Raw genomic sequence first — 25,404 nt, forward strand, 5'->3', positions numbered from 1 at the left:
GTTCTAGGATCGGGGAGTAGTTGTGGATAGGGTTTGATATAAGACTCATGTTTATGCCTTTACTTATTGGATGATTTTGCTTGCTTTGTTTCTATTTGATATGCATGAGACTCGCTGAGATTATCTCGTCATATTGGTCGATTGTATAGGAATTGTTAATTTCGTAAAGAGAGGATCTTAGATCATATACCTGAGGGGTCGTAGTGACAGGGGTAACCTATTCACGGACATCTAGGATACTCCCTTGAAAGGAGAGGTAACTTCTCCACAAGGAAGTAAGAGACCGAACCAAACCCCTATCTCTATCCTTAATGATACCGATTAGATTTGTATTCTTGTGATCTACCGAAGCGCCCTAATGATAGGGGTTAACCGTAACAGGATTTCACAGGGATCTTCTATGTTTAGTGCTTAAGGATAGCAGCTTTAACTTCTGACGAATGCATGTTGATTGACAATGAGGAAAAGATATAACATGATACATCAGGTTCCACCACAACGAAACCGAACTCCTAAAACTCTTCCCAAGCCAAGTTAACCTTTCTCTCTTTTGTTAGTTCTCACGTCTACTTCCCCATTCCCTTTCCTCTTAAGAAATAGTTAACTTACAACCATCGGTAGTTTAGCTAATTCTACGTGAACAATCGCTAGTGTTTATAACCAGTTCTCGTGGGATCGATAATCTTTTATTACTGACGATGTATCCGTGCACTTGTGGAAGCGTAACAAGCTCTGCATCCGCTCACAACTATAGGCTCTGCACCCTTCACCATGGGGCTCTACATCCTCTTGCTGCTATAGGCTCCGCACCCTTCATCATAGGGATCTGCATCCTCTTACTGCTATAGGCGCGACATTCTATTACTACTATATGCTTTGCATCCTACACCTATTTTGTATCCTCTTACATCTACAGGCCCTGCTCCCTTTACCCATGGTGCTCTGTTTCCTTCTACTGATACGGACTCTGCTCCCTTATATTGTCATGGGCTTCACTCCCTTTGACGGTCAGGGTTTAGATTATTATCTTCTTCCCTCGCTCCATGGGTATTCGGGAGTTGAGAGACCTAGACAGATCCTCGGCCGATCGACACCACTTTGTAATCAAGTATGACAAAGGCTTTGCTCCGTCATATTACTATAGGCTCCGCTTCTATCGACTTCAGGGGTTAACCTCCCCCGTTCGGGGTCGAGCGCTCTTCACTGGTCTTGGGGCAACCTATCGGATCCCTTATATCCCCCGTTCGGGGTTGAGCGGTCTTCACTAGTTTTAGACCAGCCTATCGGATCCCTTATCTCCCCCGTTCGGAGCCGAGCTATTTTTACTGATTTCAGACCAACCTATCGGATCCCTTATCTCCCCCATTTGGAGTCGAGCGGTCTTCACTGATCTCAGACCAACTTATCAGATCTCTTATCTCCCCCATTTGGGGTTGAGCTATCGCCACCGGTCTCGGACCAAAGTATCACCCCCGGTCTCGGATCGGAGTATCGTTAACGATCTCTCGGTCGAGCCTCCAGACCAATTCTTGATCAGGCTTCCAGACCAATTCTCGGTCGGGCTTCCAGATTGCTTCTTGGTTAGGCCTCTAGATTGCTTCCTGGTCAAGTCTCCAGATCAAGTCCTGGTCAGACCTTCCGATCAAGTCCTAGTCAGACCTCCAGATCAAGTCCTGGTCAGACCTCCAGATCAATTCCAGGTCAGGTATCTAGATCAAGTCCTGGTTAGGTCTCTAGATCAAGTCCTGGTCAGATCTCTAGATCAATTCCTGGTCAGGTCTCCAGATCAAGTAGTAGTCAGGCCTCCATATCACTTCTTGGTCACGCCTCCAGACTCTCGCCCCAACGCGAGTTATAAGTGAACATGCTCTCACGCCTCCAGACTCTCACCCTAACGTGAGTTATAAGTGAGCATGCTCTCACGCTTCCAGACTCTCACCCCAGCATGAGTTATAAGTGAGCATGCTCTCACGCCTCCAGACTCTCGTCCCAACGCGAGTTATAAGTGAGCATGCTCTCACGATTCCAGACTCTCGCCCCAGTGCGAGTTATAAGTGAGCTTGCTCTCACGACCAATGACCTCTCGATCAGAACTCCAGACTCTCGCCCCAGCGCGAGTTATAAGTGAGCATACTCTCTCGCCTCCAGACTCTCGTCGTAGCGTGAGTTATAAGTGAGCATGCTCTCACGCTTCCAGACTCTCGTCCCGGTGCGAGTTATAAGTGAACTTGCTCTCACGATCAACGACCACTCGGTCGGGACTCCAGACTCTCGCCCCAGCGCGAGTTATAAGTGAGCATGCTCTCACGCCTCCAGACTCTCGCCCCAGCGTGAGTTATAAGTGAGCATGCTCTCACGCTTCCAAACTCCCGTCCCAGTGTGAGTTATAAGCAAGTATGCTCTCGCGCTAACGACCTCCCGGTCAGGCTCTCATGCTCAACTACTAGTCGGTCGGGTTACTCCCTAGTCAGGGGCTCGCCTCACTCGTCAATTTGCCCAGCACTCATCACAATTGCTTCACTCGCCGCTCTGACCCACACTCTCCATTCACATTTTTGCTCACCACTATTGCTCGGTCGGTACTTACTGCTCACTCGCCGCTCTGCCCGACACTCACCATACTCGCCTCACTCGTCGCTTTGCTCGGCACTCATCATACTCGCTCCATTCGTCACACTACCCGACACATCGTCCGCGACTTGCCGCTCTACTTGGCACCCACCATTCGTATCTCAATCACCGCTATGCCCGACACTCACCGCTCTTGCCTCCCTTGGCACTTTGCCCAGAACTCGTCCCTCGCATCTCACTCATCGCTTTGCCCCGCATTTCTGCTCGGTTGATACACGCTTTCCTCCTAGATTGACATTCGCATAACCGCCTGATTGTTCTGCTCCCGTTCGCGCTCCATCCACAGGCTCTAATCGTGTTCGCACCTGATCCACAGGCTTTGCTCTCAGTCTCTCGGGATCCGTGCCCGACTCAGCTCACAAAGCCTTTGCTCCCATTCGTGCTCAATCCACGGGCTCTGCTCCCATTCTCATTTAGTCTCAGGTTCCGTGTCTATCCAGCACACAGGCTTCGTGCCCACTTGGCATTCTTTCAATCACCCAATTGGCCTTCTCTTAGTCGACCGATCAGTATCGCTTGGCTATCTACTCGGTCGTTCGCTTTGTATTGGTCGGCATTTTCTCGGTCGCGCCCATGACTTTGCTCGTCCATCATTCTCTCTATTGCTCGGTAGCAATTTATTATCGCTTGGTCGGCATTTTCTCGATCATGCACTCGGCTTCGCCCGCCCGTTCTCATTCTGTCCTAACGACATTATCTCTATTACCTGGTTGGCATTTTCTTGGTCGCGCACTCGACATCGCTCACCCGTTCTCATCCCGTCCGAGCGGCATTATCTCTGTTTCTTGGTCGACATTTTCTCGGTCGTGCGTTTGACACCGCTCGCCTATCGTCTTTCCACCCGCTCTGCATTTTTCCTATTGACTGGTCAATATTTTTTGATTTCTTGATCCCATTTTACGGTCACCCGGTTGACATATTTGAGTTGCTCGACCACGGTTTGTTGTCGCTCGATCGACATTTCCTCGGTCACGCGCTCAACACCGCCCTCCTATCGTCTTTCCACCCGCTCTGCATTTTCCTTATTGCCTGGTCGGTATTTTTTGATTTCCTGATCGTGTTTTACGGTCACCCAATCGACATTTTTTAGTTGCCCAACCACGGTTTGTTGTCGCTCGGTCGACATTTCCTCGGTCATGAGCTCGACACCGCCCACCTATCATCCTTCCACTCGTTCTATATTTTCCCTATTGCTTGGTCGATATTTTTTGATTTCCTGATCGTGTTTTACGGTCACCCGGTCGACATTTTTTGTTACCCGACCACTGTTTGTGGTCGCTCAGTCGACATTTCCTCGGTCACGCACTAGACACCATCTGCCTATCATCTTTCCACCCGTTCAGCATGCCCCCTATCGCCCTCTCAGCATTCGCTCTATTGCTCAGCTTAGCATCACATGACTGTCTGCTCGATATCGCTCGATCTCCCGCTCAGGATCCGATCGATCGCTTGCTCAACATACGCTCGGTACCATTTTTCGTCGCTCACTCAGTATTACTTCAGTCACTTACTCGCCACCATCATAACTACTCGTCCGACACTATACGACAAGCCCAGCGATCTAACTCTACATTCAGGAGGGATTTTTCTTTTCATTTGGCTGGGTGTAGTCAGTCGGACTTGCGCCTCCTTCGACTAGACTTGAAGGGGAGGCTTATGATATGGATATATCCAGAAGGCTTAGAGGAAATTAGGGAAAAGAGGAGGGGCATTTTGGTCTTTTCACATGTGGAGGGTTTGGGGATTTTTTTTTTGTGGCGTTGTTCATCACATTGAGGAGGCTCTTTTTTCTACGTTTTTTGGTCCACCACCAAGAGGGGGGCCAGCCTCTTTCCCTCACGTTAAGCTCCTCGTCGGCGCCGGTCGCCATGCCTCTTCTTCTCCTCCTAGAGCCATCGACATGAATAGGGGGACTTGGTGGTTTTTTCTGGGCCGTCAACAGGAACCAAGAGAAGGGTCTTCTTCCTCCCTCTCACAATCCTCACTGGCACCGACGCCAGCCGCCACCTCATCTTCTCTCCCTCTCTCTTTCTTTCACAGCCAGACCACATCTCAAGCTTGAAGAAGGTTTTTCCTTCTGTGTGGGCCTTCGCTACCGCCAAACGAGGAGGGGGAGCTTCTTCGCCTGCCTCACGTCGGGGAATGCCACCTCCGCCTGAGCCCACTGTCCGACACTGGCCACCGCTCCTCTCCCTCTCCTCCTCGCAACGCTACCAACGGACTGACTCGCAGCCACTCCTCTTCTTTTCCTCCTCTCGCCGGAGCTGCATCCGAGCCACCCCTCTTCTCCCTCTTTGCATGCCACTACTTTCCTCTTCCATGTCCCCTCCCTCGTACGTCCTCAATATCGCCGACACAGCCCTTCGTCATCTCCTCCACTGTGTTGACCACCACCGGTCGCTGCCACGAGTCAGGGCGTTGTCATGCTTGTCGCTTCCCTCTCCCTTAACACATCGGCGTCCACAGCCGCCGGCAGCCGCCCTTCAAACCGCCGGACAGCCAAGCGCTGCCTCACCAGCGGTCTCCTCTAGGATGTCGCAGCGTTGCCTCTCTTATCGCCTCATCTTATTCCACCTCCGAACCGTCCGCATTGTCATATGCCTTCGATGGGGGTCGGGCTTCCGAACCCTCGCCGCCAATGGATGTCGATCTGATCATGCTCCGTCTTTGCTGAGTTCCAGCCTTCGAGCCGAGGCTACATTCCGATCCTCGCATCGTTGTCTTATTTGGGTGGGTCGATTGTACCCCGGCATGCGTGCCGATTTCATATCCCGACCTACAGGCCGATATTTTATCCTGACCTACGTGTTGATATCTTATCTCGGCCTGCGCGTTGATGTCATAACTCGGCCTGCGTGTCGAGGTCGCATCAGGTTTTATGCCACCGTGTCCGACTCCTTGTCATTAGATCCATCTCTTTATCCGGCTCGGCGTCATCTGCTCTTCCGGATCACAACCACTTGAGCAGTGTCCCATTCGAGAGCGCCCCCCTGAGCCAGGGTACATCTTCCATACTCACCCCTCATTTATTTCACTATTATATTATTAATCTGTTACTCATATATTCATTGGATCTGCCTCGAGCCTTGGGGTTTCAGGGACGGGAGGCAACTCAGTCACTAGCTGCAGGTAGAGTTGACCAGAGGACTTCTGACGACTTGATCAACATAAAAGCCATCTCAGCATACCCCCCCTCCGGGACGTCGCGATTCGGTCAACATTCCATCAACCTCACCCGGAGGTTCGTCTGACTCAGATTCCGAACAAGATCAACGTCAGTGTTGAGCCAGGGAAGGGATCCTCGGCGTTGGCTCTCTGATGCTCAAGTCAGTTACCAGCGATGAATTATAAGGCGAAGCAACAAGAAGACTGTAGCGCAAACAGTGAATATCACATGTATTATGTACCTCCGTCGATGCTTGGACCCCCCCCCCCTTATATAGAGCTCCTGTAGCGCGCGTGCACGCTCCCCAAGACGAGCATGCTTCCCCAAGTTTTCTCTGAAAAGATTTGTCAGTAAAGTATCTCTGACACAGTACCTTAACCGAAGAGCATATCTCTAAAGTGACAGTGGAAGCTTCTGTCGTACGATCTTCTAGTTGTCCATGTCCAGTGTCAATGGCACTAACTCCCAAAAGGATGTTGTTGGATACCAGAGAGAGTATGCTGCTAGGTCAAGCAGGTTGGCTGTTTGGCAGGTTCCCTCGATGTTCCTTATGTCTCGTCCACTCGGCCAGAGATCCAATGTGCCAATGCCAAGTCCTACCGCTTGGCCGAGCGGGGTAGCCGTTCGGCCAAAGTTCCGCTATGTCAATGCCAATTCCACTCCGCTCGAACTGACTTCTGCACATCGTTTTCTCCTTTGTCCGGCGTCCCTTACTTCATTGAGCATTGGGTGTTTTCCACACGTCCAACTCAGAGGAGGGGCTAGATCGGGCATCCTTTCCTCCCAATCGGGGCATCCTTTCCTCCCGATCGGGGCATCTCCGCCCCGATCACCCAATGCTAATTGAGTGTTGACCGCCTTGACTTTGATCTCTATCGTAGCACCTACCCTCTGCAGGATAGGGCCCCTCCTTACCACCTCATCACATGTCTCCCCCTCAAGTCTAGTCAAAGGAGGTTGCAAGTTCGACTGACTGGACAATTGTCTGTAAAGCATGTCATCCGATCGGCTTTGTCACTCCTTGATTTCTTTTCGGGTTAATATGGCGCAACAATCGGCTGTGTGACTGCCCTCTACCGGTCAGCTTGTTGAAACTTGTCATTCGGTCGTAGATATGCTCCCTTAAGTTGATCGAAACAATGAGCATCTACGTCAACGGTAGAGTGGCGACCTTCAACCCTTGTCGTCATCAATGGTCGAGCGACGACCTTAAACTCTAGTCTACGTCAACGGTCGAGCGGGGACCTTAAACCCTAGTCTCCGTCAACAGTCGAGCGGCGACCTTAAACTTTTGTCGTCATCAACAGTCGAGCGGCGACCTTAAACTCTAATCTACTCCAACAGTCGAGCGGCGACCTTAAACCCTAGTCTCCGTCAATGGTCCAGCGACGACCTTAAACACTGGTTTACGTCAACGGTCGAGCGGTGACCTTAGACCCTTGTCGTCATCAAAGGTTGAGCGACAACCTTCAACTCTAGTCTACGCCAACAGTCTAGCGGCGACCTTAAACCCTTGTCGTTATCAACGGTCGAGCGACGACCTTAAACTCTAGTCTACGCCAACGATCGAGCGACGACCTTAAACCCTAGTCTCCGTCAATGATCGAGCGGCGACCTTAAACCCCTTATATAGTGAAGAATAGTGAAGAAAATGGTGAAGAATAGGAGTGATGAACAGTGAATCCTGATAGCAAAGTGTACATGTGCATGTAGATGGAGACCTCTTATATAGTGTTGTTTTCTCTCTGCATGAATATTATTACATTTCTAAAATAGGACCAACCCATCTAACACACCGTAGACTTTCATAAATTATATCGCCGCCTCTGTGCCTACAGGGTAGAAACTTTCATCGTACGAAGCGATCCTATGATAGCGATTACGCAAGATGACAAAATGGGATATTGGACTATTGATACACTTCAACGGTGGGATATTCGAATCCCTTCTATTGTCTGATCAGGCTTCACCCTTAAATGAGTCTTGTCAGCTGCGGAAGGTTATACACCTCGAGGATTATATTCGACCTCCATCGGACAAGGAGTCTGGTCAGATAGTAGATCCAGAGGGTTCGATCAGCTAGGGAGACTTGCGGGATCCAATCAAACCAAGAGGACTCAAGATCCGACTGGATGAGGCGTCCGATTGGATAAAATGTCTACTTGGAGTTAGTCAGTCCGTATTCATGGAAAGAACTCGGGTAGCGTGATTATCCTCGATTGTTGAGGACTCAGCCTCTGATCAGACAAGGAGTCTAGTTTGGCTATAGTTCTAGAGGGTCCAATCAGACCACGGAGACTCAAGTTCTCATCAAACTAATTAAGAGGACTTGGGATTCAATTAGACGAGGCATCCGATTGGATAAGATGTTCATCCACTCAGAGTCAGACAGTTAGCCTTGTCCTATATTCATTGGAGGAACTCAAGTATCGTGATTATCCATGATTGTTGACCCCTCTCTAACTTTAACCGCCATCTCAGTTGATCCGCTTGATTTTGACTTCAACTTCTAGGGCCCTATTTCATTCGTCGTATAATAGTGTTAGATTTGAACGTCTTAAAAATAACTTCAAAAGAAGCATATGCCAATTCCACAAGAAGCATATTCCAATTCCTTGTGGATGTCACAAAGGTGATGAACCACATAAAATCACTTCATTCGCTCTCGTAATTTCTGATATGTCACAAGGAAAACAAAATATCATCTCCTCAATTCTCATTATTATCAGATGGGCAAATTAAGCAACGTCATTACAAAATTAATTTAAGATTGAAAAAGTATATATATATATATATCAAACGCATGCAGATAATTTATAAGCTAGCTTCATTGTAGTACTACGAAATTATATATAATTATTATGTTTTGATATTTTAATTTATACATTTCTAAATATTATATTATTATTATTAGTATGATGTGTTTCAGGAGTTACTATTGATATATTGATCATCATTGTAATCATCATCTATTCATTTCTATCCCGGTATCAAAATTAGTTATACATAAATCACTATAAAAATTTTATCGTATTCATAAATCTGATTATATTCTATCATATTTTATTTTCTATAGTATTTTTTATTGTATGTGGATGTATTATTTGATGTATTTTCTATCATGGTATGTTTTTAAATATCTGATTATGTAAATATGGATTTAGATATGAATATTTGTATAGTTTAATTTGTTTCTATTGTTGTGATTTGTTTAGATTTTGTTTATTTTAGATGATTGTGATTGTTTTATTTATATTAGTTTGTTTGTATGGATGTTATAGTTTATTTATATTTGTATGAATTGTATGAATTATTAGGATGTATGAAATGTGTTTCTAGGTGTGAATGTGATTGTTTGTATGTGATTGTATGGATGTGATTATTTGTATGTGTTTGTATATATGAAATGTTATTGTCTGTGATGATTTAGTACATATATGGATTGTAAACAGAGTACAAAAAGGAATATAAATTTTTTTCTTGTAATTTTGTTTATTTTACTGATGGAATCAGTATTCTGTTGGTAATTATCGTAATGGTTTGCTGACGAAAATGCTATTTCCGTCGGTGTTTACCAACGGAAATAAATGATTCTGTCGGTATTTATAAAATTATTTACCGATGGAAATATAAATTCTGTAGATAAATATCGAAGGAATCGTTGTTTCCGTCAATAAACGCTGCTACCGGAAGCAATGTTTCCGGCATGATTTACCCACGGAAATATAAATTCCGTCGATAAAGTTTACAATGAAAATATAAATTCCGTCAATATATTCATTTCCGACAAATTACCTTCCGACAACTGATTTTCCTTCGTAATTCCGTTACTAAACGACTATTCCAACGGAACTACGATGGAAAATTCTGTCGATAATCCTGTTTTTTTTTTTTTGTAGTGTAGAGAGAGAGAGCCAATTTGATTTATCCAATCAGCTACTCTTCGTTGCCTGTGAATCCGTACAAGGACATTGTCATGGGCTGAAATTCACACCTCTCGATCTGCAATTACTCAAATGCCTTCTTGAAGATGATATTAACAGAACTTTTTGTATCAATAAAAGTCTAATGTATATTATAATTGGCTATAACAACCCTAATCATCATGGCATCATCATGGGATACTTCCACCGCCTCCAAGTTCTTGGTACCAAAATTGATTTCTGGCCCTTGTTCTTGTTCTTAGCAGTAGCCGATGGCGTGAATCTCCAGTCAATGTGTTTGTGACTTTCTAGCAATGTTGGAATCTCCGTCAGTCGAGCCTCCAGCTATTATGCCTATCCTGAGTGACATTGCTGCAGTTCTCTTCCTGTCATGTATGCTGGCGTGGAGGCTCAGCAAGGGCAAGGGCTAGGGCTAGGGCTCAGTTATCTTGTTGTTGGGGCCTTTGTTGGGGTCGATCAACATTTGCATAACCTCCTCTTAGAGGTTTGTTCAGTCATTGGTAGCATCTATTATCTTAAGGGGAGGTCGGTGTTGAAACCCTTGATTAGCCGCCAAGTGCATCTCCTAGTTATACTAATAATAGTCTTGAGTATTGTGGGTCTTGATCGATGGTAAGTACAGAAATTGGGAACCCACTGGCAGGGTTCGGCAAATGAGTTCTGGACGGCCTTCACATGTTGGACCATGTTTGGCCTCTGCTCGTGAGGATGCAGCTGGGGGCCTGATCTGAGTCCTTTGGGTGGGGAGGGAGAGGGGCTCGGCACTATGAGGTAGATACAGGAGTAGGTGCAACCACCTCCTTCTTTCAGGCAGAATGTGCCTCCTCCACATTGATGTACTTTATTGCCCTTCCTAGCAGATGATTGAAATCTCTAGGGGGCTTCTTGATCAGTGATGAAGAAGTCTTTATTTGTGAGCCCTTGGGAGAAAACACTCACCAGAATCTCCCGAGTAGCTAAAGGGATATCTATGACCACTTGATTGAACCACTTGATGTATGCTCTTAGCACCTCCTTGGGACATTGCTTGAGGGAGAATAACTTAATGTGGTTTTGTGATATTGACGTCTACTAGTGAAGTGGTGCAGAAAATCCTTTCGAAAATCCTTGAAGTTGCAAATGGAGTCCATCGGAAGTCGGTTGAACCATCTCTGAGTGGAGCTAGAGATCGTAGTTAAGAACACTCGACACTTGATACCATTCGTGTACTGATGGAGGATGGCTGCATTTTTCAAACTTGTGTAGGTGGTCCTCCGAGTCAGTTGCGCCTCCATATTCTCCAATCGCTAATGGTTGGAAAAGACTAAGCAATTTGTTTTCTAAGATTTTTGTGGACAAGGGTATGCTTACCCACTCGGGGGAGTTACTGGCAATCGGAGCCTTCCCCTTATAAGGATCCCAAGTGAGCGTATCCCCTGAAGATCATCCCTGGGACCACTCCGCTCAACCCACATCATTGAAAGGGGTGTGAAATATTGCCTTGTGGTATGCGAGCGGGGATGGGGGCACGTGTGGAAGGCTGATTGGCTGTACAGATTCTTGAGTGAAATCGACCGACAAAGGGGAGACCTGGGGGGAGGGGGAATCCCCTCAGCCCTTCTACCCTGGTCATTCACTCGGAGTGTGGGCTTGCAACTGATAGTGTCGAGTCATTTTGCAGAGGACACCCAGCTGCTTGTTGTTGCTGTGCAAACTTATGTGCTTTGGCAACTACGAGTAAATCCATGTCCTCCTGCGATAGGGTAATTGTTGTGAACCTTTCGTCTTCTTCCATCTTCGCATTTTAGAAACATGTGAACTTTCCACAGACGACGTCAAATTTGATCTTGTCTAAAATAGGGAAAGATGGCATGCTGGACTAGTGGCTTTGAGATTTCTCATGCGAAGACTCCGAGCAAGAGGGACCTAACGCCATGAGCAAGCCTACATGTCAGAAGAACGAAGGAAGACGAAAACGTCAGCAACTAGGCCAGGGAGGGGCCCATGACTTAGGTACTCTGACACTCAAGTTAGACATGAAGCTGCAGAAAATGGTGAAGAACAGGTGTGATGAATAGTGAATCCTGATAGCAAAGTGTACCTGTGCCTGTAGATGGAGACCCCTTATATAGTGTTGTTTTCTCTCTGCACGAATATTATTGCATTTCTAAAATAGGACCAACCATATAACATACCATAGACTTTCATAAATTACATCATCGCCTCTGTACCTACAAGGTGGAAACTTTCATCGTACGAAGCGATCCTATGATAGCGATTACGCAAGATGACAAAATGGGATATTTGACTATTGGTACACTTCAACGGTGGGCTATTCGAGTCCCTTCTGTTGTATGATCAGGCTTCACCCTTTAAGAGTCTTGTCTGCTGCGGAAGGTTATATACCTCAAGGATTATATTCGACCTCCATACGACAAGGAGTCTGGTCGGATAGTAGATCCAAAGGGTTCGATCAGCTAGGAAGACTCGGGATCCAATCAAACCAAGAGAACTCAAGATCTGATTGGATGAGGCATCCGATTGGATAAAATGTCTACTTGGAGTCAGTCGATCGGTCTTGTCCCGTATTCGTGGCAAGAACTCGGGTAGTGTGATTATCCTTGATTGTTGAGGACTCGGCCTCCGATTGGACAAGGAGTCTAGTTTGGCAATAATTCTAAAGGGTCCTATCAGGCCACGAAGACTCGAGTTCTCATCAAACTAATTAAGAGGACTTGGGATTCAATTAGACGAGGCATCCGATTGGGTAAGATGTTCGTCCACTCAGAGTCAGTCAGTTAGCCTTGTCCTATATTCATTGGAGGAACTCGAGTATCATGATTAACCCTGATTGTTGACCCCTCTCTAATTTTGACCGCCACCTCAGTTGATCCACTTAACTTTGACTTCAATTTCTAGGGTCCTATTTTATTCGCCGTATAATAGTGTTAGATTTGAACGTCTGAAAAGTAACTACAAAAGAAGCATATGCCAATTCCTTGTGGATATCACAAAATGAAGAACCACATAAAATCACTTCATTCGCTCTCGTAATTTCTGATATTTCAAAAGGAAAACAAAATATCATCTCCTCAATTCTCATTATTATCAGATGGGCAAATTAAGCAACGTCATTACAAAATTAAAGATTGAAAAAGCAAATATATATGTAGCTAGAATATCAAACGCATGCAGGTAATTTATAAGCTTCATTTGTTGACGACTCTGCACGACTTGCGAATCTGTCCCTGTTTCCCGGTAAGCACCTGGATGGCGCCCATCCTCACCATGGCGCGGCCGAACAGAGTCGGAAAGCTGGAGCCGGTGGCCAGCGCCTTGACGGTGGCGTTGGTCAACTTATCGGTCGCAATGTTCTGGTCCACCTTGAGGATGCCTCTCCTCGCCAGGATCTGCTTGTAGTAGCTGTTGTCCACCGTCAACGGCGTTCTCTGATCGAGGACGATGAAGTTGTTGGCGGTAGGTCTCGATGAGGGGCACGTGGACTTGAGCCTGGAGACGAGGGCGGGATCCATGGCGGGATCGGCCTTGCCGGAGTTGTTGTAGTTGTAGAGCCGTGGTCGGACGAAGGAGCAGTGAGTGATCCCGACAGTGTGAGCCCCTGTATTAATTAAATTAAGAGACTATATAATTAACAAGTTAAGAATTCTAATTACTAGCTACTTACTGGGGTTTAAAAAATGAAATGATCGGTAAGCATATATTATATATATAATGTACCAAGTAGTAGCACTGTGTCTGATGCATTGAGCCCTTTCGTTTTGAACTTGGCAATAGCCTGAGAAGCAGATAATGTATGTCCAGGGAGATTACTGTCGGCTTCCGATGCGACTGAGACGTTGCCATCCCTCCTCCCCGTTTGAACTGAATAAGTATACTGTTTCCCACCGCCCTGTATGAATGCAAAACGTACGAAATGTTTTATCAAGAAACCCAAATTAACAAATTGAATTATGAATGATCGAAGAATTTAATATATTTTACCAGGACGACAGCATCTCTGGTGGCAATGGCGATGATATCAGCGCAGGAGACGACGCCGGGACACTTGCTCTCCAGAGCAGACTTCACCTGGTCGATTACATCGTAGCCCTTGACGCTTTTGTTTGGGTCTGCATCCTTCTCGGCTTTCTTCCCACCTTTCCCATCCAAAAGTATGGAAGCGTCGCATCCCTAGTTAATTCATTTAATTCGATCGTCAATTACATTCTAAATCTAATTCTAATTCTTGAAATATATAATTATATAATTATAGTAGTACCCTGACGAAGCAGTCGTGGAAGTGGAGGCGGAGGAGAATGGGAACGATGGTTCTATCACGAGAAAAGCGGGAGGCGATGATCCTCTTGACGGTCGCTTCCACGTCGGTGCCGTTGCATTTCCCTTTATAGAATCCCACCTGCAGAGCACCGTGGCCGGTGGGGACGACGGCCAAGAGGCAAAGCAGAGCAAGGGCGGCGGTGGCTATGGCCATTTTGCTTTCTGGATTTATATATATATATATTAATTGCTGGCGATTGATCAAGCAGGTTGTTGAAGAGAGGAGGCAGGATACCGGTGTTTATATAACATGATTTGGCCTTGCAATGTTCTTGGATTGAGATAGTCGACGTGCAGTGCTTGTTTCCACAACGTGTTGGCCGAGAACAAGAATCTATATATATATATATAAAAGATTGATATGCTGCGCCTGTCCAGTGCGTGACTGTGCGTGACTTGCCTTCCTGAACCTCCTGATCGGTCTCTGGACCGATCAGGGAACCTCCTGCTGATCGGTCCAGAGACCGATCAGGGAACCGATCATTTTCTGATCGATCTACAGACCGATCAGGAGGTTCCCTGATCGGACTGGTGACCAATCAGGAAGGCAAGTCGCGCACAATCGCACACTTTGCAGGCGCGCAGCATATCAATCCTCTATATATATATACACACTATTCTGATATCATGCGCGTCTGTACAGTGCGCGACTGCGCGCGCGCAGGGATATCAGATTTTATTTTTTTTTTAATTTTTGAATTAAAACAAATAATTAAATTATTTTTAAAAAATTTTATTTTTAGGTTTCAAGTTTTGGGTTATAGTATCAAAGTTATTTTATTTTAGATTTTACCTCTAGGCTTTGGGTTATAGTATCAAAGTTATTTAGAATTCAGACTTTCGGTTATAGTATCAAAGCTATTTTTTTTTTAGATTTTACCTCTAGGGTTCAGGCTTTGGGTTATAGTATCAAAACTATTATTTTTTAGATTTTACTTCTAGAGTTCAGGCTTTAGGTTATAGTATCAAAGTTTTTTTTTTTTTATTTTACCTCTGAGGTTCAGGCTTCCTAATTAGGTTATAGTGTTTAATTTTAAAAAAAAAATAAAATAAAATTAATTTAAGTATTTATTAAGTATTGTAATATGTTAAGGGGATATATTAATGTATTAGAAATTTATATAAAGAAATATTAATTTTTTTTAATTAATTTTTTTAATTTAAAATATTAAAAAAATCAAAAAAAAAAAACAAAACTGTTGATATCCTGCGCAACGCGCACTGCGCAGGATATCACTGTTCTATATATATATATATATATATATATATATATATATATATATATATATATATATATATATATATATATACCAGTCGCCGCCGATTTTAATACTCCAATTTCTTTGGCCAAAGTCATTAATTTGCAAGCAATTTTTTTCCTTAAAAAGTAATGCTTATAGTGTTGACAACTCTTGCATCGTCAATGTCGGGGAGCAATAAATTCTATAATATTGAAGTCAACCATACGGAACGAATGGAATTTCGGAATAAAATAAAATAGAGTAGAATGGCGTACTCAAAGAAGATAATGTGCGGCTGCACAAATTGGGCAGTTCTATTATTCCTCTGACCTCTTCCACAATATTAACTAAATGAAAAATCAATGATGGAAAAAGTTGACGATGAATTTTGCAATTAGACATATAGTTAAGCAATGAATCTATGCTTTTGAATATAGCTGTAAGCAATGAGATTAGCTAGAGAATTGAGTTGAATTCATCATATTACATTGAGCTCCCTGCACTTAACAATACCTTGATAATTTGCTAGAAGTATCGACCTGCTGTGACATAGTAGAGTTGCAGATGATGACTGCAACCTGCTTGTAACAAATTTCTAAACAAATAGCCAAGGAAGTCAGGCAACTGTTACCTTATACATAAGTTATTGTTATAGAGTGAAACAGTTTTAACAGACTCATAATCACCGAAACAACATAATCGAGTCTAAAACTCAAATAGTCGCAGCTCAATCATTGTTTCTTTCCTCGTAGGAGAAAACCAAGCCAATATTTTTCCAGACTGTAAGAGTCTGAAAGAGTAGCTCAAGCCGAACATGACATCCTCTACACGAGACAACTGCTTCTGCGATGGGCAACCAAGAGAAATCCGGGAATCCATGCGAAATACTATAGGCCCTGCTACCTGTGAAAGGATATTTAATGAATGAGAAAAAAAAAAAAGATAGGGTAAAATTGTGTAAAGGTTAGCATGCTAAATTTCTATGACTAAGATGTTCAATCACATGCTAAAATAAAAAATCATCGTAACAGAGTTCCTGGGCTGGTATTATTATAGAATGTACATCTTTTAATTGATGTTGCTTCAATTGCTTGCAGCTTGCACAAAGTTCCTGGGATAGAAAAAAAAAAAAAGAGGGAAGAAAACATTGAGGGGAAGAAGAAACAATATCAGATTTGAGAAAGTTACTTCAATTGCCTTTAGTTATGTAATTGATGTTGCTTCAATTGATGTTGCACAAGCTTTTAATTGATGTTGCTTCAATTGCTTGCAGCATGCACAAAGTTACTTTAGTTATGTAATTACTCAAACCATAGAGGTATATAAGGTTTTAAGTCGAGCAAACCATGCTATGTTTTGCAGTTATATGCTAACTATGACCAAAAAATTGCCTTTGAAAATATTACCAAAGGATAATCATAAGAGAAAGTGGACGAACTGTGTCAAGATATACCTGTTGTTGAAGGATTAGATTAAACTTTGGGGAAGCAAGAGGATTCATTTCTCTGTCAACTCGGCCTTTGACAATGTCAGAGATAAGATAAGCAGCATCTTTGACAAATGATGAAGCTGAATGAATGTCAAAGCGAGCATCTATTCTAGTAAGATCAATAAAATCTTTCTTGAACTCCCCTAGCTGAAGTGTGTACAATAATGAACCAAACATGTCAGCACTAAACCTATTTCTTCTTTTGCTGTTTAAAATGACAGACTGACCAGCTTCACTAACATCCTGTTGATACCCAACAGTGGCATTTGTACTTTTATCTCCACCAAACCATGCCGCACAAGTACCACCTAGGTGGAGAGGAAAATGTCTGTCAGATTTTACCACAAGTAACTTATTTGTTTGTTTGTTTATCAATCAAGAGCATACTCGCCATCAATCAACAAGTCAAATTTTTTTATGAATTCATAATTGCACAACGAGATGTAAAAGACTGTAAGAAAGAAAATCATTCTTGATAGAGAATAGATAGTATCTAACCAACAATTCCTGATATTGCTGCATGGGGTTCTCCAAGGCGTACATCATAGGAGTATTCATCAAGTTCTTCAACTGATTTTCTTGCTTTGCTATCCTTTTCAGGTTTCCTCCAAAGGTCGATGCTCTTCTCATAAGAAAAAGCAGCTTTAGCACATAGTCCAGGAAGAAGCGTCAGGGGAATGCCACCAGAAGGAGAATTGAGGGCCTGAGGTTGTCCATCATTCTTGTGTAAACCAAAACGGTATCCCAACCCAGAATCAGGTATTAGAGACGAGACATCAAGAGAAATTGAAGTTGGAACATTCCAATAACTCCCCTTACTGTCCACAAACAACTCAGGCCATGCAGCTTCTAGTGTGACATCATGATTTTCGAGCTGCAAAGTCATAGCAAACATTTTGGTAGGAAGAATGTATAATTAAACAATCAATTATAAGTTTATTCAGAGTACCTAAAGCAAAGAAACTACAGAAAACTGTGATAGGATTCATTTAAACAAACAAGAGAAGATCAGAAGTTATAAACACATTGAAATGACTATAAACCATTTAAACTTATGATGTGCGTAGATTATATACTCTTTTATGCATGTTTTTACGCACATTTACATATTTTGAGCATGCTTGATCTATGCATTTTTATACTTCCAGCTTTCCTTTTAGCATATTTACTCTTTTGGTTCGGAGATCTGCTTTTTGTGCATTTTCTGTACACAGGAGTCAATTTGGTGAAGAATCTACATCTTTGGGCATGCATTGGAGGAAACAAAGGGAGAAAGCACCGGGCCGTGTACCTCACACGGCCCTGCACTGGTATGGAGCTCGGGCCGTGTGGAGTTTGGCACCAACAGAAGAGGAAGATGACATGGCCGTGTGAACCTCGCACGGCCGTGTCAAGATTTGAAGCCAACCAGAGCAGAAGCCTTACATGGCCGTGTGGATCTACACGGCCGTGTGAGATTTCCAGAGACCAAGCAGGCTGCGGCCGTGTGCACCACACGGCCGTGTAGCATTTCCAGAGACTAAGCAGGCTGTGGCCGTGTGCACCACACGGCCGTGTAGCATTTCCAGAGAGCAGAAGGGTTCTGGCCGTGTGGAGTCACACGGCCGTGCAGCTTTGGCAGAGAGGGAACTGGACATGGCCGTGTGAATCTCACACGGCCGTGTCACGGGGTCGTGTGGCGCCCGATTCCCTCCTCTTTTTAAACCCTTCTTCATGAATTGAAAGGGGATCTCTCCCCCTTTGGGAGAAGGCAAGATTTGGTGGTTTCCTCCCATTCTTGGGAGGATTTCTGGGCGATTCTAAGGGAGATCTCGACGATTTCGACTCCGGAGCGAGGATTGGATCCGAAGACGAGGCTTCTTCGTAGATAAGTTTTCTCTTTCCTCCTCTTCTTGATTTCTTGGATTGGGGATTTAAGAAATGCTTGTAATCTCTATTTCTTCGGGTTTTCTTCCTCGATTCATGGAGTAGATCTTGTATTCTAGGATTAAGGGAGTATTTGTATGGTGGATTGATGTAATCTCTTATGGATTTGTCATTTTCTTGTTTCAATGACATTGTCTTGCTTGTATCAATTAGATCTTGAATGATTAATGGTGATTTGTGCTTAATTCTCATTCTTGATTGATTGTTTGGATTTCTTGTGGACTTTGTAAAGATAAACTCTCACTCGATCATCCGAGGGATCCACGTGACAGGTGCAAGCCCGTGTAAGGACGTTTGAGAGATAATCTTGAAGAGGAAATGGGAATATTCAAGAGAGTATAATGGATCTTGTGATTAGTTTCTTGTATCTTGATAGATTAATAAGTTGTGGGCTTCTATGTTGATATCCGAGGAAGGCATAGTAATAGGTGCGCTTCTGTGTAAGGACAATGTAGGTTCATGTCTAATTAATCCTATTTAGATACATTTCTCAGTCCTTAGCCAGTTGTCTGTTGCAAGAGAGAACCGGCAACTTTCTACATGTTTGGCAATTGAGGGATAAGAATTGGTGAACCATTTACATTCAAGAAATCTTACAAAGAAACCGAAACTCCTAGAATCTCCCTTTATCATAACCCAAAACACTAAACTCTTGTTTGTTGATCTTTAAGATTAGATTTGTTTACCTTTACTTTGCCTTTGAAACGATTGGATAGTTGTTTAGCTAATTCGCATTGAGACATTTCTAGTGCTTATTCCAGTCCCTGTGGATACGATAATCTTTTATATTACTTGCGACATTTCCGTACACTTGCGGAGCGTAACAACTTCAGAGTACCTCAAGAAAAAACAATTCATAAATCATTTTGACAATATTGATTTAGCCATACCAGAAAAGATTCATAAGTATAACCATATCAAACCAACAACTAACCATTCGGAGTGCCTCAAGCAAGAACATATACTTGACTGCCTCAAGCAAGAACATATACTTGACCAGATTCATTTTGCAATCTAGACAAAATTTAAAACAATTTAGAAGGCAAGTAATAATTCTGAAGGGCAAAAAGCTAGCTTCACAAGATCTAGGTGCCTACAATTTTACTAGATGTCATTGTTGGTGAAATTTGCATTAACGGTCTAACTCAAGTTTTAATGAATGACAAGTGAGTTAAATTAGGTGTTATCATAATCTAACCTTGTTACCGAGTGTGCAGGGTTGACTAACTTGACACCAGGCGGGAAGTCTAGTCAGGATATTCGATTCCCGAGTGGCGAAGTTCAGATGTGCAATTCCAACAAGAGATCAGGATATGTGATTCCCGAGTGGAGAAGTCCGAATGTGTGATTCCGACAGGAAAACTTGGTGGGTCAGATTGACGTCAAGAAGGTAACTTGACACATGGTAAGTAAAGGTAAGTCACTGGAGGAGAGTGACTAAGTGAGGACGCGTCCCGGTTGAGAGGACAGTAGGCGTCAGTCCAATTTAGGTCCATTTCAGAAACCTAAATTGAGACTCTGACTAGGTCCTGATCTGGAAGACAATGTCAAAGTCATAAATTAATTTTATTATTAATGTGTTAATGTCGTTTTGCAGGTTAGACATTGTCGTATTGGACTAACCTAACTTGCAGGGCAAAAGGAGCAAAAAGGCCTCAGATGAACAATACCCGAGGCGCCTTCAACCATTGGAAGGTGCCTCATACTGTTCATAGAAGGAGTCTTCCAAGGGATAAAATTCAGACTTTGTCGCAGATAAGGAGCAACGAGTTCAGGATCAAATTTGACAGATTGGAGGTGCCTTCAAGGCTATGGAAGGCGCCTTCCACACTCTTTATAAGGGTGTCTCAAGGAGCCTTCAAGATACAACTTCTATACGAGCTTCTACGCATCTGATCGACTTTTCGACTGCTCCAGCTTCCTGCTACAACTCTACTACGTCTGATTGCTACCGAGAAGTTGTCCAAACACCAAACTCGAGCCGACCATCTACAAAAGTGTTTGGTAACACGATTTAATTCTTGTACTTAATTTCTGTAAACGAAAAGTGTAGCTTGTTACACTCTTCCGTTTCTTGTGTATTCGATCCCTTCTTCCAGCAGTTCCGGAAGAAGTTTTTAGTAGATTATCCGTCGATAGATCAACGGAACCTGGGTCTTGGGTAAAAACCAATCGCGTACTTGTGTTTTCTGCTTGCTTTCCTGTTTCTTTCTTTTCCACTTCGCATACTTTGTTTTTAAACAAAAAAAAGAATAAAAGAAAAATTTTTAAAAACCACGTGATTCACCCCTCCCCCCTCCTCACATGCGTCTCGATCCAACAGACATTAGATAGATATGATAAATATGTTCAAAAAAGATGGTTAAGGAATTCAGAAGAGCATAATCTGCTTCCTGGCCATGTTTCCATGTTTTATGCTACAACACATATAATAAATGCAAACTAGTCATCAGATGATTGGTTAATGGATAGGCTTTCGCACGAGCGCAACAAGACCATGCACTAAGCCAAATTTGACTTAAATTCAAATGGAGCCAAGCCAACATGCTTGTTTCAATGTCAGAACAACCCAAGTAAACAAGTACATCTCAAAATGGAATTAGGTCCTTAGAGTTTGTGCTTAAAAAATGACATAAACACAAACAAGATTCAATCAAGAATATAAGTGAACTTAAGATTAAGTTCCTTAACTAAACAGTATTATAATGATACTATCATACTACAAGATTATGATTATAATGTATGAAGAACTCAGTGAACTTGTTGATGAGTGCCAGATTGAGCCTGTTGTCCAGTTTATAAACTAGATTTATTTACAAAAATTTTCAAGCATGCTTGTTGAAGAGCTTACAGATAAATCTATTTATAACTTAAAATGAATTTGTTTGTGGTCCTATTCATGAGATAACAAACAAGCTTGTTCATGTACACAGGAACAAAAACTAGGTAACCCACAAGCTCAAAAGAACTGTAATTTGTATCATTGAGCGCAACTCAATTACGCATGTGTTTATTGAAAAATTAAAAGGATAAAAGGTTAGAAGACGCTCATTGTGTTGAAAAAAGAAAGTAGAAGCGGGAATCAAAGTAACTCTCTGCCCCTAAACTAGTCCACTCAAAAGTTTTTGGAAAACTAGAAGGAAAGACAATCAAATTGTTTTAAAGAATTTTTCTTTACCTTGTGCAAGAGCATTGCTTTTGTGCGCCGTCCTACCTTATCTCCATGGTTTTCCACATTGAAAAGTAATGATGTGTCTGTTGTCAAAGAAAGTTGCGAGAAGAAACCGACTGCATAGAGTGACTTGTCCACAAAATGTTTTGCAAATCTCTTCAACTGAGACCACTCTAGCTCATCTCCATGTCTAAAAGTTTCGAGTCCAAGTTCCACTTCTTTCTTAATATTTGTGATTAATTTTTTTGGACGAAATTGGCCAACTAATGCCATCCACCTAACATAATTTCAAGAGAACCATAAAACTGCTATGAACTTATTTTGTAGTAGCATAAGAACAGGCATTATGTCTAGACAGCTCAGCAAAGCCATGTAAAGATCATTGTGCAAAACCAAAATACCGACATACCATATCAATATCAATTCCTCCATCTAATAATCACTTTTCATGAAACACCAACATAAAAGAATACAATAGTTACCTTCGAAAGATGTAAAATAGGGAAAAGGACCTCTTGCAAGGATATAGTAGTAGTATCATGAGGGGCAGCAGAATGATTTAAGGTGGTAATGTTATATTTAGTGGTAGGGTTAAAATAATACAATCCATTTCTTATGTTGATCTTTAAACTGATAGAAGAAATTCTTTCACTGTATAGATTACTTGTGCAACGAATATCCAATTTTAATTTAATAATCTAGTTGTTTTATAGGTTTCAAAGAAGTGATGCAGTTTTGAAGATAGTGAACCTAGATATGAGTCACCATGAAGAACCTATGCGAGTTCATATATCTCAGAGTTGCAAAAATCCTGATACATACTAATTCTCTAGCAGGTACGGTCACTATCAATTCGAAATAGAGTAAGAATGCACTGGAATATGGAACAGCTGCAATAAACTCTCGTACAAAGATGGAAATCAGGGAGGACTAATTTTGATGAATCTCTTGCAAATTGAAGCTTACTCGCGCATGTAGTAGCTCTTCACGAGAAGCAACATTTCAGTGCAAGCGCACAAAATAGAAATTACACTCGGGACATCAAGAAATATTAAACAAACAAAAAAAATGTCACTTGATATAGCTGTTAGCTCAAAGATAGAAATTTCACGAAAGAAGAAGAATGCGAAACGAATGGGACCTCACCAGTTGTCAGCTGAGGGGGTGAATAAGAATGACTGAATAGCGAAGGAGCCAACGTCCTTGCTAGTAGACGGAGCGAGTGATGGGATCAGGCCGAGGGGCAAGGCGTTAGCGAGGAAGGACAGCTGCAGCGGGCGGATAGTACGGGCCGTTGTGGCCAGAGCAAGCGGAGAAGGCTCTCCGGGGACGGCCTTGGCGGTACCTTCTATGAGCTGCGGAGACGACACGTTCAAGTCCCAAAACGCCGAGTCTATCGCCAAACGAAGGTTCGCCATCGGTCTCCGGCACCGCTCTCGAGCTTTCTCTGCAATCTGCCCCTGCTGTTCTATCTTTCCGCCTCTTATCTCTGGTACACTCCGCATTTGAAGCAAGATGAGGGTTTAGGAAGTTAGATGGTCGTTGGGCTTCGGCCTAGATGGGCCTAGATGGTCTTTGGGCTTGGGCCTTAACTGGATACTTTAGGCTATGGAATTTTATATTAAAAATAACATAATTTACTTTCATCTCTAGAGATTGAAATACCGTTCCGTGTCGTATGAAACGGATGGATTTTACCATTCTAATGTGGGAGCGGCACCAGCACAACATGTGAGGTAATTTTGCATGCGCCATCACGTGTGCAACAAAAGGAATCAAGCACGTGATGTGCGTGACAGAAGGAATCGACATATATAGACACATGACAAAAGAATCGTGACAGATGCGCGACAGAAAGAATTACAACAGAAGAAATCGAATCAATTTCTTCTGTCGATCCATTAATAAAAGAACGCTATATAAAGTAGGGGAGGTAGCGGTGAAGGCAATCGGTGTGAGATCAGTAGCGAGGAGGTAGCAGTGAGACGACAGTAAAGGCGGCGACCACTTCCCAAACCAATATGATTTCAATTTGAGCATAGTTGTTAAAGGCAAGCGGAGATGTCACAGGGTCATCGCGAGATACCTCTGGTGTCGCCGAAAGCATCGTGGGACCAAGACATCTCAAAGGAGCCTTTAACCACTCTTCGCAAAAGCACAAGGTGTCTCCGATGCATCAGACACCTTTAACCACTCTTCGCAAAGTATAGTATTCGGAGGCATCATGGGATACTTCCCGTGTCGTCGAATGCGCGTGATGCTTGCAATTCCTAATTTAACGGAAATGATTTAAAATTAGGCTGCGGATTTAATTAATTCAATCAATTTTCAATTTAAATGTAATATTTCTAATAACTTTTATAAATCATAATTAAATCGGCAATTTACCAAAATACGTACTACGTGTAATGTATTTACCAAAAAGCGCATCACGATTTTGTATTTACCAAAAAGCGGAGTTTACCAAAATCAATTCCCAGATTACCCCTCTGGCTAACCTGGCAACCGTCTTTTTCAAACACATTTTTCCAAGCATCCAAGCCGAAATTAGAATAGAAAAATAATTTGTGGTTCGGATGCACGTCTTCTCACCGTCACTCTCCCTCCATCCCTCTGTGTGGTGTTATAAACTTGAAAGAAAAAAAGAAATATGAAGTCTGCGCTTGCCAGTACTGCTCGTGGTGGTTAGCGGGATTGTAATAGGCCAATTAGGTTTATGACATAATTGCGTAAGAGTTGCTAGAGGAGACCAAGGACAAATTAAGTTAAGAAGGTCAGCCGAGAAGGACAAACTTCTTGCAAGAGGGAAATTAGTAGAAGCACACATTTAAAGATTTAGACATGTATGTATGGATTTTTTTACTGTAAATTAGGATAGTGAAGGTAAATAAAAATTACACTATTGGTGTGAAGGGTGGCAGCAAAAAGTGTTTTTATGGTTAATTTTGGTTGTGTGGGGAATAATAATCAACAACACCTGAATTATGATGTAATAGAAGACTTAATCGATTTAAGTCATGTTAGTTTTTGACGTTCATAGTTAAGTTTGGTTAAAAATTGTTTATTTATGGTTTAGGGTATAGTCAGTGGTGGTCCTAGTTTACAAGAAGTATCTGCTTCAAAAGGGGCCTGATATCTATGATATCAGGCCCAACGTGGGCCTGATATCGATAATGTGTTATGTGGTTAAAACTTTGATTTTACATCAGACCCTTCCTAGTTTGAGCAAAATTACAATTTAACTACAGAAAAAGATTATGTAGTTGCAAATTTACTAAAATAGTTTGTAATTTATTTATCAGGGATGATCATATAACTGACGAAATTCTATCTGAGATATGGAATACTCTTGATGCAAATTCTAGCATTGGACATGCAGATAATGTAGGAGAAGTATCCAGAACAAATATTCCATCATCTTCACAGTATAGTTGTGTGCATAACACAAATAGAAATACAAACAGTAATTTCACATTTGATCTAAATGAAGAAGCTAGTATTCAAGAAGATGAAGTTCT

The 25,404-nt window shown here is 42.7% G+C and overlaps 2 protein-coding genes across 2 annotated transcripts; both read right to left on the minus strand.

Annotated features, from left to right (window-relative positions):
- Window positions 1-12,918: 12,918 nt before the first annotated feature.
- LOC121979730 (peroxidase 57-like) lies at window positions 12,919-14,212 on the minus strand. The gene is made up of 4 exons (XM_042531713.1): window positions 14,000-14,212; window positions 13,723-13,911; window positions 13,459-13,630; window positions 12,919-13,339 (listed from the first exon to the last, which is right to left on the minus strand). The coding sequence occupies exons 1-4, from the start codon at window positions 14,210-14,212 to the stop codon at window positions 12,930-12,932; spliced, it is 984 nt and encodes a 327-aa protein (XP_042387647.1). The 3' UTR covers window positions 12,919-12,929.
- A 1,521-nt stretch (window positions 14,213-15,733) lies between these two features.
- On the minus strand, window positions 15,734-23,386 carry LOC121980825 (protein TRIGALACTOSYLDIACYLGLYCEROL 4, chloroplastic-like). Its single transcript, XM_042533054.1, has 5 exons — window positions 23,033-23,386; window positions 21,893-22,163; window positions 17,287-17,662; window positions 16,753-17,096; window positions 15,734-16,202 (listed from the first exon to the last, which is right to left on the minus strand). The coding sequence occupies exons 1-5, from the start codon at window positions 23,302-23,304 to the stop codon at window positions 16,005-16,007; spliced, it is 1,461 nt and encodes a 486-aa protein (XP_042388988.1). The 5' UTR covers window positions 23,305-23,386; the 3' UTR covers window positions 15,734-16,004.
- Window positions 23,387-25,404: the final 2,018 nt, after the last annotated feature.

Source organism: Zingiber officinale, chromosome 5A (assembly GCF_018446385.1).
Source record: "Zingiber officinale cultivar Zhangliang chromosome 5A, Zo_v1.1, whole genome shotgun sequence".
Taxonomy (NCBI): Eukaryota; Viridiplantae; Streptophyta; class Magnoliopsida; order Zingiberales; family Zingiberaceae; genus Zingiber; species Zingiber officinale.

Bases quoted from the DNA above. Each gene is read 5' to 3' on its own strand.
- LOC121979730 (XM_042531713.1), bottom strand. From the start codon at position 14,212: ATGGCCATAGCCACCGCCGCCCTTGCTCTGCTTTGCCTCTTGGCCGTC. The intron at 13,631-13,722 runs GTAAAATATATT...GCATTCATACAG, and splicing joins CCAGAGATGCTGTCGTCCTG to GGCGGTGGGAAACAGTATAC. The intron at 13,340-13,458 runs GTACATTATATA...TAATTAATACAG, and splicing joins AGACACAGTGCTACTACTTG to GGGCTCACACTGTCGGGATC.
- LOC121980825 (XM_042533054.1), bottom strand. From the start codon at position 23,304: ATGGCGAACCTTCGTTTGGCGATAGACTCGGCGTTTTGGGACTTGAAC. The intron at 17,663-21,892 runs GTAAAGAAAAAT...ATGACTTTGCAG, and splicing joins AAGCAATGCTCTTGCACAAG to CTCGAAAATCATGATGTCAC. The intron at 16,203-16,752 runs GTATATCTTGAC...ATCCTTTCACAG, and splicing joins ATCTAATCCTTCAACAACAG to GTAGCAGGGCCTATAGTATT.